This window comes from Cervus elaphus, chromosome 23, assembly GCF_910594005.1.
Source record: "Cervus elaphus chromosome 23, mCerEla1.1, whole genome shotgun sequence".
NCBI lineage: Eukaryota > Metazoa > Chordata > Mammalia > Artiodactyla > Cervidae > Cervus > Cervus elaphus.
In genome coordinates this window covers 21,601,858-21,621,019 of record NC_057837.1, presented here as the reverse complement: position 1 = coordinate 21,621,019, position 19,162 = coordinate 21,601,858, and the positions used below count along the sequence as shown (strand labels likewise).

Below are 19,162 nucleotides of genomic sequence, written 5' to 3'. Positions count from 1 at the left end.
CTCAGTTGTGTCCGACTCTTTGCAACCCCATAGACTGTAGTCCACCAGGCCCCTCTGTCCATGGGATTCTCCAGGAAAAAACACTGGAGTGGGTTGCCATTTCCTTGTCCAAAAGGACCTATAGAAGGAAAGAAAGTGAAGTCACTCAGTCGTGTCTGACTCTTTGCGACCCCATGGACTGTAACCTACCAGGCTCCTCCATCCATGAAATTTTCCAGGCAGGAGTACTGGAGTGGGTTGCCATTTCCTTCTCCAACCAAAATGATTAAAATAACAGAAAACTGATCTTATGAGAATGAGGTCCTGTGTAATAATGCACCTTGGAATACAGAAGAAATAAAACCACCCATTACTGAAGATAATGATCAGTTTTTCCCTAAATTCACTCAAGAGAAGAAAAAGGGGTAACAGAGATGAAAGATTTAAATTCCCTATAAGGATGACTCCTAATAAGGAAGGTTGCTAAGTAAGGGAACAGAATCTTGAAAAGAACTTAAATATTTATCTAAATTCTGATTATGCAAGTAAGTAGCATATTGATCTCTAGGAATCATCTAATTCTTCAAAAAAAATATTACTTGTATAACTTGTATTACAGTATTCTTGGGTTAGCCTAATCTCTGGCATAAATAAGTAAGTTGGTTTTTTTTTTCCCTCGGCTGAGAATACAACGCAACAATGCAGCCATATCTTTTACACTGAACCTCCTAACAGATATTGTTACACTTTATAAATGTGGGAACAGCTTTTCAAGGAGATTAAAATTTCTCTGTTTCCCCAAAGATTTTTAAGTAGAACACATAAATTCCAAAGTTCTTGCTGAAATATGGTCCCATCTAACAGCAGGGATGAGTGGACTGGAAACTCAGGACTTCTGTTCCTTCTTGGCAAATTTTCTCAAGACGACACTGAGGTCAACAGGAAATGTGAACATCACTCTGGCGCAAAGCCGGCCTGAGAGAAGCTTCTCCTGAACTCAAAGTTTTAGTACTTCCATTAGATGAATGCTGAGTCCCAAACTTCAGATGTAACCTGTTCTCAAAATTCAGATTGACTTTGCCAATTTATTCAGTGAAATTTATACTTGAGAAGGATATTTTCCCCTCCAAACATAAGGGTCATCCTATTACAATGTCACAAGGGATGCAAAAATTGCATTTAGGGATGCTGCTGTCTGAGGATAATTTTGTCATGTTTTTAGTTCTGACAGTTTTGTTTTCAATTTGTTACTTTTCCCATATATTTTTTAAGTTGATATGTCATATTTTTACTTTGATTCAATTCAATAAATTTCCTATTCCTTCTCTTTTTTTTTTTTGACCTCACCTCATGCGGGACCTTGGTTCCCTAACCAGGGATTGAACTCATGTTCCCTGCAGAGGAAGTGGGGAGTTGTAACCTCTGGACTGCCAGGGAAGTCCCCTCTGACACAATACTTGAATATTTTGAAAAAAAAAAAAAATTCTTTTACTTTGGTGGATCTTCTTCTTAAAACAATAATATATCAGAATATCAATGTTGACCAGGATGTCTTCTGAGGAAGCTGCAAATAAAATTCTTTCTGGGATGAAAGAAGCCACACATAAATTAAAACTAGCGATTCTTTTACTTGAGTGATAATTGACTCAGGTCATGCTTGACTGAACACCTCTGAAAGAAAGAATGTGAGAACATTCCTCCTCACACAGGAATCAACTTGGCCTCTCCCAGGGCTCAGCCTCTTGTCTAAGAGTTCTGTCAGGATGTCTTTATGTTGCCTGCACATAAGGATATATCTCTGCTTTGTTCACAGTACAGGTTTGTCTCTGGAAAATCTGCCTTGATTTAACAGTTGGCTGGAATATTACCTCCTGCAAATTCTCAGTGAACAAGGAGAAATAGCCAAGGAAGATTCATGGTCTTCACCAAACAGAACTGCCACAAAAGAATGTCATTCTAAACTGTAATTATAAGATACCCCCTATAACGTTTCCAGCCAATCCATTGCTCTGAAAAGTCTAATTTGCACTGCATTTACTTTCTGTATTCGAGAGATGACATAATTAAACAGATGTAGCACAAGTCAAGAACAAACAGCATATGCATGTGATAAATTAAGTCTATGGCTATAATGAAATAAAAGAGGAACAAGACCTTTGAACAAAAGGGAAAGGAATGATCTAATCTTGAGATGTAATATATTGTAACCTCTTGCTTTACATGAACACATACAGGACACAAATAATAATCACCTTTAGTACTACCATACCTAAGCAAACTTCAAGGCTATTCTTTAAATAGAGGAAGATTTTTAAAAACAGAAGCTTTCAAGAAATGGTTATTTACATGATCAGAACTACTACAAATAGCAGTTACATTTTTTATTTTTAGTATGATGACCAGTTGCCCAAAGTAACATATATGTTTTTATTCTAAAAATATAAACTGCAGTAGAAAGGCAAAAATGATTCAAACCAAAAAATAAAATACATTATGTGATAGGTATGGCTCAGTCAATATTTTTTAACCTCAATCTATACTTTTTAAAATAAATCTTCCTTTATGCTCTCAAATAATTTTATAAGAACTTGTTAAATATAGAATGGCACAAAGCTGTTCTTTTGCTGAGAAATTTATGTAAACTAAACAAAGTCACACAGCTATCAGTCAAATAACCTGTCACTCTTTTAAGTTCTTCTTCCTATTAATACAAGAAATATATCTGCACAACCAAACTATGCCAAAGAATCCAAGGTCTCTTGGCTTGGTTATTTAATTTTACTCCTCCTAAATTATTAGTTCAACACTACCAGAGAGATAGCAAATGCCAATTAGACTTATAAGCCAAACAATATAATTAAGAAGCAGCAATTAGCCTAAATCAACTTCCTTTCAATTTATCCCAACAGCAGACTCAGACTCTGAGATTACCCTTCTTCTACATACTGGGAATTTGTTGGATCCTGTGGACAACAACAAACGCATCTGACAGGCCCACTTTCACTGGGTGATTGGTCGAACTTATCTGTGTGACCAAGACAGGAATCTGGAAAAGAAAAAGCAGATTGTTATGAGTTAGATTTGAATTCATTCAGGGGTAGAGGTGATGAATGTGATCATCCTGTTTAATGGATAAAATTAGATGATGGAGATGAAGGGACAGGGAGAGCAGGAAATAGTAAAGAAAAAAGACATAAATATCTGAAAGTAACATCTGTTTAGAGCTGTTTGATGGGTTAAAGTGACAAGAGGGTTCCTAGTCCTACAGATGGGGCTATTTGATGATGAAAGTAACAGATTCTCAGAGAATCAAATGGATGTTGAATGCTGAAAACTTATCCACATAAAGGTACACCATAAATGCATGTAGTGCTGGCTATCCTTTCAGAAATACAGATTTTTTTGGTATCATTTGTTTTCCCTAAAGACTCTATTATACATTCATTTTCATAGTTAAAAAAAACCCTTGTTTTCAAGTGGCCTTGTAGATATAAAATGTAGAGAAAGATAATAGTGTGCTCTTAACTATATATTATTAACATACATTTGATTATTACATTGATTGAAATTAATGTTACTAGATAATATTAATATAGTTGATTAACATATAGTGAACTGTGGCAATTGTTTGTTAATGGATGTCGAACTTCACTATCCTGGCTAAAACTCATATGGAAAACACATTATTATGGGTCAGCTCAAGGCCATATCTCTTAAATTTAAATCTCAATAGAACCAAAATCTGAATATTATAGAAATCTATAATGTGTTCATTTTTAAAAATTAGGACACACAGAATGATACAACGTAGTAAGACAAATTCTTGGAGTCATTTTTTCTAGATTAAGAAAAGAATCATTAAGGTATGATTACTATTTTTATCACCAGTTTTATAGAGAAAAAAAGGGGAATTAAAAAATCCTCAATAAATAATGGGACAAGAAACAAAAATGAAGGGTAAATGCATGAACAAATCTTTAAGTAGAAGAAGCAGCTTGTGGACCATCTGTGGGAAATTCATTAAAGAACATGTTAGATCAGAAATGGTTGTATAAACCATAATAAACAGCATACCAATAAAAAGGAAGGAAAATAACTTGGAGAGAAGATATAATGAGGGCTATAGAGGCAATCCCAAAGAATGCTCAAACTACCGCACAATTGCACTCATCTCACACGCTAGTAAAGCAACGCTCAAAATTCTCCAAGCCAGGCTTCAGCAATACATGAACCGAGAACTTCCAGATGTTCAAGCTGGTTTTAGAAAAGGCAGAGGAACCAGAGATCAAATTGCCAACATCCACTGGATCATCGAAAAAGCAAGAGAGTTCCAGAAAAACATCTATTTCTGCTTTATTGACTACGCCAAAGCCTTCGACTGTGTGGATCACAGTAAACTGTGGAAAATTCTGAAGGAGATGGGAATACCAGACCACCTGACCTGCCTCTTGAGAAACCTGTATGCAGGTCAGGAAGCAACAGTTAGAACTGGACATGGGACAACAGACTGGTTCCAAATAGGAAAAGGAGTACGTCAAGGCTGTATATTGTCACCCTGCTTATTTAACTTATATGCAGAGTACACCATGAGAAACACTGGACTGGAAGAAGCACAAGCTGGAATCAAGATTGCTGGGAGAAATATCAATAACCTCAGATGTGCAGATGACACCACCCTTATGGCAGAAAAGTGAAGAGGAACTAAAAAGCCTCTTGATGAAAGTGAAAGAGGAGAGTGAAAAAGTTGGCTTAAAGCTTAACATTCAGAAAACTAAGATCATGGCATCTGGTCCCATCACCTCATGGGAAATAGAGGGGGAGACAGTGGAAACAGTGTCAGACTTTATTTTTTTGGGCTCCAAAATCACTGCAGATGGTGACTGCAGCCATAAAATTAAAAGACGCTTACTCCTTGGAAGGAAAGTTATGACCAATCTAGACAGCCTATTAAAAAGCAGAGACATTACTTTGCCAACAAAGGTCCATCTGGTCAAGGCTATGGTTTTTCCAGTGGTCATGTATGGATGTGAGAGTTGGACTGTGAAGAAAGCTGAGCACTGAAAAATTGATGCTTTTGAACTGTGGTATTGGAGAAGACTCTTGAGAGTCCTTTGGACTGCAAGGAGATTCAACCAGTCCATCCTGAAGGAGATCAGTCCTGGGTGTTCATTGGAAGGACTGATGCTGAAGCTGAAACTTCAATACATTGGCCACCTCATGTGAAGAGTTGACTCATTGGAATAGACCCTGATGCTTGGAGGGATTGGGGGCAGGAGGAGAAGGAGACAACAGAAGATGAGATGGCTGGATGGCATCACCGACTCGATGGGCATGGGTCTGAGTAAACTCTGGGAGTTTGTGATGGACAGGGAGGCCTGGCGTGCTGCGATTCATGGGGTCGTATAGAGTCGGACACAACTGAGCAACTGAACTGAACTGATACTGCTTATTTTTGCCTCAACATCATTAAATTATAAAAAGGGTTATTTCATTGAAACTTATCAAAAGAGGACATTTTAATGTTTCTGAAATTTGTGGAATTATCTCAAAACAAGTAAATGGAAGATGGTATTTTCCCTTTATGTACTAATCGGTCTTCTCCTGAACAATGTTGTGGTACTGCCAATTTTATATCAGTGTGCCCAGTTCTTAACTAGCAGTAAGAAGTATTCTGATATGTGGACAACAGAAACAAACAAAATCAAACCAATATTTTTGTCCCTAAAAGTTTATTTACTAAATGAAACTCTGAGATAATTTATTTAGTAATTGCTAAGTCAAACTTGGGCTTCCCAGGTTACTCAGTGGTAAAGAATCAGCCTGCCAGTTCAGGAGACATGGGTTCAATCCTCAGGTCAAGAAGATCTCCTGGAGAAGCAAATGGCAACTCACTCCAGTATTCTTGCCTGGAAATCCCATGAGCAGAAGAACCTGGTGGGCTATAGTCCATGGGGTCACAAAAGAGTCAGACATGAGCTGGTGACTAAACAAGAACGAGTCATACTTGCTATCAATATATGTGGCTGGAAGTATACTAGATGAGTGGTAAGTATAGGAGCTGGAGTGGCAGGAAGATGATTCTCGGTGAACACGCCATGGATTTAAGGACAGGGAGAAGAAGAGAGTCAACAGCGTCATCAAGACTTTTGGTCTTAACAGCAAGAAAGATGGCATCATGCTTTTCATTGGGGCCAGTGTGCCGCACACCTCCAGGGGTCATTCCATTGCTGGCTATGAGCACAGTGTCATCTGCTTGTGCAGAGAAGACAGCTGTGAAGAGCAGCATAGAAGGGTCCAGAGAAGGAGGAGACTAGGGGCAGGAAGCGATGGAAAAGGAAGAGGACCACAATACCACTGGCCTCGAACGCTCTTCTTTCACATTTTATAGAGTGCATGAATAAAAGCATAGAATTTCTAAAACTCTGCTATTTTATCCTGATTAAATATTAACATGAAAATGTACAAGAAGCTTTTGACTCTCCACATTTTCCTAGAAGCCAGCCAAGTCTTTTAGGAAACGATTACATATCATGTTTAGAATAAAACCACTTTTATCAGTGGAATGAAATGCTTAATTTGGGAAAAGATTAATGAGGCCAAGTGTAGGCTTTCTCTTTGATTTCTTTTAGGAACACACCTGCCTCTCTTCACCTGATACTGTCCTATCTTTTCCACTTTGCCTTCTTGGGCTGTTATCTTTTCACTTCAAAACCTCAAAGGCGTGGGGTTGTTCAGCATAAGGATGGTTCATCTACTCACTTACTGTGGCAAGTAATTGGGCCATGTGAGCTCCCTGTGAGCAAGTCAGGCCAGGCTTCACAGCTTATAATGAGAGGCCATTTGTTAAACTAAATCAGGAGCACAGCTAAAACCACATTTAAAATGAATATTTTTTTTAAACTAACAACAACAAAGCAATCGTGTGTGTGCATATGTATATAAATAAACTGCCTAGAATTAGAACTGAGAGTGCACAAAATTAGCACAAGAAAGGACCTGTCATAGTGTCACAGTCCCCTACTCTATAGAGACTCTATATTGGATACTAAGTACGCAAGTCGGAGAAGCCATAGCCAAGGGTAATGTCCAAGAATGAAAACTCTGAAACTCTGCTTATGGAAGCTATTCTTTATTCTTTCTCCAAATTTATATTCATCCTTAAAATGTCTCCTAAGTTAGTTCTGGGGATGTCAGTCAGGAAGCCAGTCTGCATACAATTTCTGAACGACACCAGCTTTTAAAAAATGTGGCTTCATTATTTTCAAGAGCCTGTAATACTCACCTTTTTATGATTAAAGCTAAGCTTAATTTTCACTTGACCTCTGTATGATTTGTAATGAATCATAATTTATAAGAACAGGTTTTACAGTGACATTCATTCCACAGGACAGATACAGAAAAGGAGCGTTAACACCACTTAAAATATGCTTCCATTTCGGCTTACACAAGCATTTGTCAATTCTTTTCTTTTAAGGTGTTTTAATTTTCCTTGCATTTCATAAGACACAGATAAGTTTGTTATTCAAGTAAGTATAATTTTTTTTTTCTAGAAATGATACAGTGAAGCAAATGAAGTATGGAGGCTGAAAAGAGTTGGAATACTAGGTGAAATTAAGGCAGGAAATGGTATCAGGCATCAGCTTAGGGCAGAGCATGCGGGTCTTTGGTGGAAGAGTCAAAGACAGAAGTTGTTTTCTTTTCCGTCTGTGGTATCATTTTCCAGGACATGAGGGCCAGACACAGTACTGAAAATGTGAACTTTTATGTCTGTCTCTGTAACTGTACATGTCTATGTAACAGTTAGGTGGGTATAACAGCATGCTGCTTGAGTCGGAGGGAACAAAATATTATTTTTCTCTCTGTTCTGCCCTGCAAACCTTGCCAAAACATTCATTTGTTTCCATTATGGCCCAGCTATCTATCTAATAGGCAGCACAGCATCTCAGCAAGGGTCTGATTGCAGAGCATGTGCTCCCAAGTATGAATCATATGCCTAGCAGAATGTAACTGGAGAAGAATTACTTTAAACTCATTTTTGTTCACTCGCTAATCAGCAATGTGGTGTCTAATAGCTTATACATGTACCTTAAAAAAAAATCCAAAGCTTACAATTTTAAACACCCTTACCTTCACTTAACCCTTAGCTTCCTACCTCATCTCTCTTAAAAATCTAATTGGGCTTCTCCTTATGCAGTAGGGCATCCAATTTTTAAAAGTCATGCTCTCTTTTATTACTATCAAAGCAACACATAAAGTCCTGAGTATCAGGGCTTAGTTGTCTGAAAACTACATTTGAACAGCAGGGCTTTCAGTTAAATTTGACAATACAAACATCCATTTGCTTTCCTGAATATTGTTGCCAGTTATCACAATTGTTTTAAACTGCCTCTAGCTTTCAGTTTCTGAATGCTTTTTCATATGCCAGCTATTAAGCAATGCACTTAATGGCCTGAAAGCAAAGATGAGCCATAAGTTAAAGATACATTATTTTTAATATTATTAAAAATTATTTATTTACTTATTTGGCTGCATCAAGCCTTAGTTGTGGCACTTGGGCTAGGTTGCCCCGCAGCATGTGGGATATTAGTTCCTCAATACATCACCCACATTGGAAGGCAGATTCTTAACCACTGGACCACAAGGAAGTCCCTAAAGCTATATTCTTAAAATCCTTCCTATCCTCATTTTCATGATTGTACCCCATAGAAAATCTGGAAGCAGACAACAGGATGAAATTGACAAGAACAACTCTATGTTAAAAGAGGGGCTTCCAACTTCATTTCTACATAAGTTAGAAATGGTCTGGGGTAGGAAAGAAGAAATTGATGAGGGAGACATTGGAGAGAGCACACCAAGAGTAAATTTTCTAGCCAATCACCACTGAGTGGAAATGTAGGATGAGTGTTCCAGGCTTCTGATTTCTCAAGAAAGGAGGCAAATCTATATTTTTATGTGAAATCTTCAAATATTTAGATGTGGGCAATATATTCATTGGATGAGATGGTTGGATGGCATCACTGACTCAATGGACATGAGTTTGAGCAAGCTCCAGGAGTTGGTGATAGACAGGGAAGCCTGGCGTGCATGGGGTCGCAAAGAGTCAGACACGACGGAGTAAATGAACTGAACTGAATATATCCATGTTTTAAATACACATCACTGAGCCCTCTGACTTAAAGACTGCCCATTACTGAACTGACAAACTAGAGTTGGAGCATCTTTTAAAAGAAGAGAGTGAGGCAGGTGCCCCCTGAAGAAGCCTGTACAACTTGGCTCAAGATAATCAAAACCATAATGGGGAGTTCTTCTGACATGATAGCTGGATAAGGGAATTTGCCTAAACAGTTGGGAATAAAACACCGAGGGAAAGGAAATGGGATTAGGAAGTGTACCATGGATTTGGAGAGACCTGGGGAAAGTACAAGGACTTTTGCCTCAAGGACAAATTAGGTCCTGGAATCCTCAGAGCAGAGAAATGGGATATGGCCTGATATGGACAGGAACCCTGTGTGAAATAACCCTCTCCACATCATCTCCGAGATTAAAGGGAAGTGGGGCTTGGAAGGAGAAAATGCACCCAGGAAGATCAAATACCTTGTCCAAGGACAACATAACCCACTAGAGGCAAAGCGGCATTAGAATAAACTTTCTGTGTTAATATAATTATTTCTTGTAGGTCATTGATTCTTATTTCCTTGCTGCTTTATTTATTTATTTTCACTCTGAATATTATAAAGGAAGAATGGTTCAATCTGTCATTTTCTTGCACATGGGAAGTTTGAGAAAATGAAGATATTGGGGAGCTTTAGTATGTGAGATAACAAAAATGTACAAATGCAAATGAATTAAATCCTAAATAAAGCCATGCAGATACAATTTTGCACTTTATGTATTTAAAATACGCGGAAGTGATATGATATAAAAACATCTGTATCTACATTTTTCTCGGCATTATTTCTTGATAGTTTATAATTAGCATTTTATGGCATCTGGGTTTTCTCAACCCTGTATGATACATTTATCAAATAAATTTTATTTAAATATATATATATAGTTTCTGGGATGCATATACATTATAACAACACATGTTAAGCATTCTTGCATATACAACAATAGCCATAACAGCAAATCACTTCATACCTAAACGGCAATTGTTTCACTGTTCAGTTCTTTTTGGCTTTCTCCTTTTCGCTTGAACTATTATTATTTTTCCTATAAATTTTACAAGCTCACCAAATGTTCATCTTTTAATACTTTCAGGATGATTACCATGAGTGAAGGATCATTACAGTTTAAGTAAGAGAAATAGTCCTCAAAGAAATTTTAAAAACGCATTTAGGTTGCCAGTTAAACCTACAACCAATTGGCAATGATTTATTAACTATGTATTCTTCCACAGAAACAGTAAATGTTACACTAAGGAACATTAGGATGAAATACTTATATGGTAGAAGAGATTAAAAAGTAATTTTACCTAATAAACAGTAAAGTTCCTCTAGATATACTTCCTCTAAAATTTGCTGCAGGATGAGATAATAAGTATTGGTATTCAATACTTCTTGGTATTCAACCATGAAAATGGATAAAGTAGGCTGACTCTAAGGTGGGGCATGTATTCCTCTATGGCCATGTAGAAAGACTGCATGACTTTTCTTTTTAATTGTATTGTCTGAAACTGATGACCACTCTGTACCTCCCATGAACAGGTGAAAAAAAAAAAATCAAATTTACAATAGTCACAAGATGGATCACTTCCTTTCTGAGTCTGTATCTGAAGTAACAATAAATTCAAAATATAATAGGAGAAGAAAGATGAAACAAGTTACAGAAATGTAACTCCTAAAATATGATAGTATACTAAGACACGCAGCATCAAGAACTTTAAGAACTCTGGTTTCAAATCTGTAATGTTTTTGGAATAATATCTTTTTGCGTGTGTGAACAGGCAGTTTCCTTGTTACATTATCAGTAGACCAAGAATTTCAGGTCTGTACTATAATCAAGAGCTCTCCTGGTGACTCTGTGGTAAAGAATCTGTCTGCCAATGCAGAAGACCTGGCTTTGATCCCTGAGTTGGGAAGATCCCATGGAGAAGGAAATGACAACCCACTCCAGTATCCTTGCCTGGGAAATCCCATGACACAGAAGCCTGATGGGCTACAGTCCATGGGGTCGCAAAAGAGTCGGACACAACTTAGCAGCTAACAACAATAATTGTAAAGCAAACAAATATCACTATTCAATGGTAATTTAAAAAAACATACTGAATCTGAGTTCTATTAAGACAGCTAGTTATTCCTATTAACAGAACAGAAAATGGTAATTCGATTTTTCCAAATTCCATTTATCTGAGAAAAGATCTGTTTTTATCATTATTTTCACTTATGTACAACTTCTTTTCATTTTTTAAAAAATTAACAAAATAGGGTCTTTCCTGGTGGCTCAGTGGTGAAGACTGCCTGCCAATGCAGGAGACACTGGTTCCATCCCTGATCCTGGAAGAGCCCATGTGCGGGCAGAGCAACTAAGCTTGGGCGCCACTGCTGAGTCTGTGCTCTAGAGCCTGGGGGCCACACTGCTAGGTCCACGGGACCCTGCTGAAGCCTGCATGCCCCAGAGCAGGTCCTTTGCCACAAGAGAAGCTACCACAATCGGAAACCTACACAGTAGGTACAGTAGAGTAGCCCCTGCTCTCCGCAGCTAGAGGAAAGCCCTCACAGCAACAAAGTCCTGGCACAGCAATAAATAAAATAAATAAATAAAATTATTTTTAAAATTAAAAAATAATTTTAGTTCTGTATATTTAATCAGAACAGGACTACAACATTATACTCCTTACATTCTTACAATTTCATTAGCTTTATAGCTTAACTCCTGACTTTATGGGACTATAATTGCATAATATATTGGAGTCAGATGAAAACATTATTAAAAAGCAAACATTAACACATATTTATTGAAATGAAACAAATGGGAAATAGATTTGTGACTTGTTGTACATAATCTTCTTGGGAAAGAAAAAAAACACTGAGGTGTCCTAGGGTCACCATATTAAAAAATTTTGTTCTGGATTGTCCATATGTAGCTCTGTAACCTCAGGCATATCAGTTAACCTTTCTGTCTGCATAGCTATAAAATAAAGGTAATTGTGTATGACCTAACTCCGTAATTAAGCCACACACATTTACTAAACACCTTCTATGTGCCAGTGCCTTTGTGAAAGGATAAGAATATAAGATATTCCTGAAGAATTGAAAACTATCATGTGTGTGAAAGCACTTTGTCAAGGATAGTATATTAGACAAACAACTATGTTACGCTATCAAAATTATAAATGCTTTTCTAGAAAGGCCAGGAGCACCTAGCTGTCACCTCAAATGGGCAGGAGGATCTTTATTGTGGCAAATTTTATAAGCAGAAACTTGCTTTAGAAAAATAAAGTACAAGACAGTTATCAGGAAGAAGAAAGTAGAATATAAAATAAGTAACTGGTTTTTAACCAGGAAGGAGAAAGTACAGCAAGGCAAATGATAAAGCAATTACTTCTTTTAGAACTCTAAATTCACAAGGACTGATAGTCTGGGAATACCAAGAAAGTGTTAAAATTACCTATCAGCTTAATATTCCCATGACAAAATAGGAAAATCATAATGGAAAATTTCTCTTCAGTTAAAAAGAAAAGAAAAGGACATTTTAAAAATATCAACCTCACTACAAAGAAAGAATAGGAAAAATAAACTGTTACTATGCAATGTGAGACACCCATTGAGAACAGTATAAATAAAGATGACAATTTTGATAATAAGGTTTAGAGAGAGAGAGAGACCACAATAAGAACACAAACCTCTGTTTTGACAAAGCCTACAGTTAGTGAGATTTCAGATTCTAGACTTTCTGACTCTTCATCTTTCCAGAAATTTTACCACTGTTAGTTACAATGTCGAAAATAACATTGCATAACATTACTTGGCAGTTCCAGCAATACACTGGATTACAATGAAAACTAGAAATGCATAAGTCCCTTTAAGCAATATTCCCTCAGATTCCAGGGAGCGTGATACAACGAGCAGGTGGGCTATGATATCAAAACAGCTCTGGGTGAGGATGCAACAAGCAGAGTAGATCTTCTCTTCTATTCTATGTTCAATATTGCCCCAAGTAAATGATTAATTCCACATGGAAGAATTCTTCAAAGGAGTGGAAACATTTAACATGGTTATGAGATTTCCAAAAGTTGGCCTATTTAACTGAAACATAACCATCGCTCACTTTATAGAAAAGATAGATTTCAGAAGATGTGACCAAAGTGAATCCTTTTAAAATCATCAGTATCTTTTTAAGAGTCAGGGATTCGTTTCCCAAGGGAAAAATAACCCTTCAGTTTAATAAGATGGTGAGTCAGTATTGCAGTATTATAAATACTCATTAAGACATGAGTCAATAATGCCCATGATCAATTCACATTGTCAGAATTTCTCTCATGACTAGTGACTGCCTAAAACATCATATCTGATACTTCTGAAACTTTATTCATGTATTCTTTGCTTCCTTTCCCCCAAAGTTTAGGTTGTCTAATAGACCTTAATTACACTGTCAACAGAGTTTTAAATCAAACATGCTATTATTCTAATTTAGACATCCTGTAAATTTAAGGTTACAATCTAGTCAATTTCTATTCTCTGTCAACTTGGGAAAATGAAACAAAGTTTAAATTTCCTTATTCATTCTCTCACTTAGATTTCTAATGAATCTTTCCTGCGTGCATGCTTAGTCCCTTCAGTTATATCCGACTCTATGCACTGTAGCCAACTAGGCTGCTCTGTCCATGGGATTCTCAGGCAAGAATGCTGGAGTGGGTGGCTATGCCCTCCTGCAGGGGATCTTCCTGACCCAGGGATCGAACCCGTGTCTCCTGTTTCTTCTGCATTACCAGTGGATTCTTTACTGCTGAGTCACTGGGGAAGCCCTAATCTTTCCTATCAGGTAGCAGTAAACACTAGCCAAAGGACTTGTGGACTCAGCTGTTTTGGAACGCTCTCAGTATTGGGTCATCGAGCCACACAAATCTTCATGTCTATTAACACTTTGAAATTAGAGTCAAAAGATGTCACAGAAGTTGATGAGGCAAAAACAAATAATATAAATATAAACAATCAGATTTAGATGAAAATCCTTCCAACTGGAAATGCTTTTTTTCTCAGAGATATTTCATTATACATCACGAGAATATAATTATTTAAAATTTTAATGAAATTCATAGGTCATTATGCCAAAGATATTCAGAATGCAAAAATAAAACAAAACCCCAAAATAAACAACCAGTGTTATCCAGCAGATTTTAAAAGTTGTATTTTTTTAATAAAGCAAAAGAAATCAAGAGGTGAGAAAAGGACTTGAGGCTCATGAATGCTACATGCCCTTTTCTTGACACTTGGAGAAAATGATAGAGAGGTCAAAGGTCAAAGGGGAAAGAACTCATCAATATATTACTTACTTCTTTATATCCAAAGATGATGCGTCCGTCCATGAGGAGGGTTGCTTGAAATGTGAAGCTTCCCAGGTTGTAATTATCCTGGAGATGTACATGGTCCCATTGGACAACAAGTGCTGTGCCTATAAACCCCATTGGAACAGAAGAAATTCGATGAGAAAAATAAATCAATCAGTTCTGGTGGGAATCTTCACAAAACATGGATCTTACTTTCTCATCTAGTAGTTGTGCTACTTGAATTGTATATAGTTAACTGGAATTCTGTTACTGAAATAGCATTTGGGATATTTATAAAAATTGGGTATTTTCTCAATCTAACCTCATACTGAGGTTAATATTGAGCCCAATATGGGGGAATTTTGCCTTAGGAAGTCCATTAATGTTAATGGGTTTACTGTCTGCTTAAATTTCCATGAGTCACTTTCAAAATGCGACCCAAGTGACTTGAATGAACTTCAAATACATTTGACAAATGCTGAGAGAGAAAGAAACACATTCAGGGAAGCTAGCATCACTTATAACAGATTTGAAGATGTCTCTTCCATATTTAGAATTATACTCTTCCATGCTGAAGAAATTTCTTTAACACTAATGGGAATTTTCTTCTTTAATTCACAATGCCTGCATTTCTGTCTTTGTAGTATTGCTTCTAGAAGGTTGCAAGGTAGCTTTAAGTGCCCCAGGCTAAGATTTCTGAAGCCCCCTTGAAGTACACTGGGATGAATCTTCAGTGCTGTATACCACAGTCTGATAAGTCAATCTGCCAATGTTTACTATAAAATTATTAACATGAAATGTTAATTGAAACACAGCTTAATAGCCATCAATGAGACAACAAGGATGAATCTGGAGGGGGCATTAAGCTAAGTGAAATAGCCAAAAAGAGAAAGAGAAAAACTGCATGGTATCACGTTCATGTGAAATCTTAAAACAAAGCAGGGACTAGAGTCTGGGGGAAACAGAGATGCTAACAAAAAGATACCAACTTTCATTTCTATAACAAATCAGGTCTGAGGATCTGATGTATAACACAGTGACTACAGTGACACTGGAGGTTATGTGTGCACGCCCAGTCACTTCAGTCATGTCTGACTCTGCGACTCCATGGACTGTAGCCTTTCAGGTTCCTCCGTCCATGGGATTCAACTCTAGGCAAGAATACTGGAGTAGATAGCCATTCCTTTTTCCAGGGGAATCTTCCTGACCCAGAGATCTAACCCCTGTCATCTGCATTACAGGTGGATTTTTTACTGTTGAGCCACAGGGGAAGCCCAACACTGTATAATATAACCAAAATTTACTGAGATTAAAACCTAAAGAGTTCACATCAGAAAAACAAAAGGTACATATGTGAGGGGATGAATATGTTAGTTAATTTGATAATAGAAATTCTTTTCCAATGTATACATATATCAAATTATCACACTGTACACTTTAAATACAGAAAAATATGTTTCTTTAAGGTAAAACTTTATAAGTAAAAAAATTATTTTTGACTTTTACCTTGGTATGTTTTAGTCATAAGCAGCACCTAAGACATACCCCTGTTTTAAGTGAAAACCCATGTCTCTTCCTTTCATGAGCATCTCTGTATCTCTACTACTATTTTTTTTTTAACTGGAAAAGGCAAGAGGACAATAATAGCCAGGAAATTTTCCATAACTGTAGAAGTAAAAGTGTCTTCTGATCATGAAATGCCTCTTAACAACTGCTTCTTTTCTTTCACACGTGTCCACACCTTTCAAGATCTGGTCCCCTCCTAATTCCTATCCTCGCTAATTTCTATCTTCATGAATTTCAGTCAGCACTTTGATGGTGCAGAGAAAACACCGAATTGGCAGGCAGATGATCTAGACTTGGGTCCTGCCTCTAAAACTTTGTGTGTGACCTTGGACACAACCTGCTTGAACCTGTATCTTCTACAACATGGGAAGAATAATTTTTGCTTTCTAGAGATTTCTGCATTCAGCTCCCAAATCCATAGTTTCTTCAAATTCTTGTGCATAAAAGAGGTCTACCTCTTTTAGAGTGATTAAATGTTTTTAATGCAAATTCTGATGACGATATTCTCCATGTATTATTATAGCAGGCTTTTAAAAATAACGCTAAAATGTGCAAATAAGTTTTATATTATGTCCTATTATAGCTCCTCCAACATTTGTTAATTTAAGTGGTTCTACCAGTAAGATAGATGTTGTTTAGTTACTAAATAGTGTCTGACTCTGTGACTCCATGGAATGTAGCCCACCAGGCTCCTCTGTCCATGGAATTTTCCAGGCAAGAATACTGGAGTGGGTTGCCATCTCCTCCTCCATGTGATCTTTTTGGCCCAGGGATCGAACCCCTGTCTGCTGTCTCTCCTGATTAGCAGGTGGATTCTTTACCACTTAGCCACAAGAGAAGCCCACTAGTAAGATTAGTTGAGTGTAAATATTATCCTTAAATTTAAAAAATTACCTACATATTTTTATCTTGTTTTATGAAATAATCAATATTTCAAGTTTCACCTTTTATTAAATCTAAAACCCTATAGTCCGCAGGTTAGTGAGAGCGGCTTCTAGAGGTACAATCTTATATTTCTCTCAGCAGATAATGATCACATATTGCTCTCTAGGTAGCACCTAACACAGGAAGCAATTAGATAAGTGAATCAAAAAACATTTTCTTTGGTCAGCTACGATGTAGGAGAATAATCTGTCAAGAGCAAACCTTGGACTCAAGCACGGAATTTACCAAAGAGCTGGGTTAGAGTGGTGCATCTCTTGGCTTATGACTGACAATCATATGTTGTTTCTCTGATGATGGACACAAAGTCTAGGCACAGTTCCTCCTGGTGGAGCTGAAGTTGTTATTGAAGCTCATGTAACAGACTGCATGAGTTGCTACACTATCCTCTGTGCTTAATGAAGCTGAGCAGCTGGGACTTAGTATCGCTGGGGTGATCATACTTCTGATCAGCAGTGGATGCCAATTTTTTAACCTCCAAAATAAAAGCAGGCAAGTAGGCTGATCTAGGGGCATTTAAGGTCACTGTTAACTCCAAATTTTCTGATTCTATGTTTGATTAGGTTTATGATTTTGGTAAGAATTATGCTTCTAATCTGCTATTTATAAGCCATCAAATTATTTTTCTAATAAAAGATTTAGTTTTATAACTTTTCTAGTTCTTGTGCATTAATATTCTGTGACTTCCTTACACTCCAGTAGTTATCTAGGCTGGCTATCATATCTGGAAGCATCGCCTGATTTTTAAAACCTAGTGCTTTAATACTTGCAGAAATTTTATCTTAGAAGAAATGTTCTAAACTGCTGCTGTCTCCTTTAGAGAAATTTTGTTTTCCTAAAATGTTGAGTTTCCCATCCTTAAGCACTCCTTCAATGATCCTAACCAATCAGAGTTGGAAAAATTTCAATAAGTTGCTCTGGTATGAAAGGACTTTGTGAAGATCCTTACAATATTGAGAAGTACTTCTATCATTTAATAAAACACGGAAATTACTAGCTCTTATTATTATAAGAACTCAGTATTCCCATTTATTACTACACAGAAGATATTTCAATAAAGTAAAAATATAATTGTTTTTGAGTATTTGTATTTTCACAACTCTCAGAATTAAAAATCATTTTACATACTTAATTTTTTTCATTTATTCATTCATTGCATAATTATTGAGGACCTACTGTGTATTGAGTTCTTGTGCCAGGTATGCAAAAGAAAATCATTCCTTATAAATAGTCACTGCCCTTTAGACTTCAGTTGAAGTGGCACATAGCAATTTTTCAATATCATTTTAATAAAAGTAAAATTAAAATATGGAGCTACTTAGGCACAAGGTATGTGAGAGAGTGTATGGGGAAGGGGACAATATGTTTTATGATTTTGATGTTAATGATATAAAAACTTGATCATCAGAAGCTTGTGTCCATGACTAAATGTCCCCAACATAATCTAGTAAGTGACAGAGCTTGGAAAATACTCAACTTTCTTAACTACTTAGGGTAGATTCCTTAGGTGATTCAGGAGATAAACTTCGGATAATTTGCTCATTGTAGCTCTGTCTAAAGTATACTTAAAATCTGCTTGTATATCTCTGACCCTTTGTACCTCAATTTTCTTTAAGTGGGAGGACAGACTATAACAGTTCTTAAAATAATAGAAGTAAATAATTATTATGGTTAACATTTAGAGTTAACGTCATTTATTGGAGCACACTTTGGTGTTATTCAAATTGTTTGAAATCTGTTTCTCAAAGCGCACATCTGAATGTGTTCAGTTGTCTTCCTCTTTTGCTATTTTGACTTGTAAAATGGCTTTATCACATTGGTCAGATCTCTTTCAGCAAAGTGATGTCATTTTCTCAAAGCGGAGGTCACCAGTAAGTCTATGCTACCCTACGGTACATTTCTCCCTTGGTCATTAAGGTAAGACAAGAGGAGAAATAACTCTGTTCAGGCCACATGTTTCTATTTTTTAAAAGATGATTCTCATTTGGGCAAATAAATAATATTTTTGTATTATAAAGAGTACAGAAATTTCTATTTTTAAGTTTCCAAAACAAACACCCTTTTCCTACAATTTCTTTTTCTATCACAGTTAGAGCCTTCACTAACATGTAGACATGAAAATTCACTTATGGTTTTAGGAACATAAATTTCTTACTTAGGTTTGGGGGCATTCAGTGACATATTCTA

At 36.7% G+C, this 19,162-nt stretch overlaps 1 protein-coding gene across 2 annotated transcripts in view; it reads right to left on the bottom strand.

The window, feature by feature from the left end:
• The window catches only part of PLXDC2 (plexin domain containing 2), a 421,899-nt gene that overhangs the window by 108,694 nt on the left and 294,043 nt on the right, over window positions 1–19,162 (bottom strand). For both annotated transcript variants that reach the window (XM_043883300.1, XM_043883301.1), the window contains exons 6-7: window positions 14,474–14,592; window positions 2,926–3,025 (exon numbers count right to left, since the gene is read on the bottom strand). In XM_043883300.1, coding sequence (XP_043739235.1) covers window positions 2,926–3,025; window positions 14,474–14,592 — 219 coding nt within the window. The remainder of the gene's footprint in view (window positions 1–2,925; window positions 3,026–14,473; window positions 14,593–19,162) is intronic.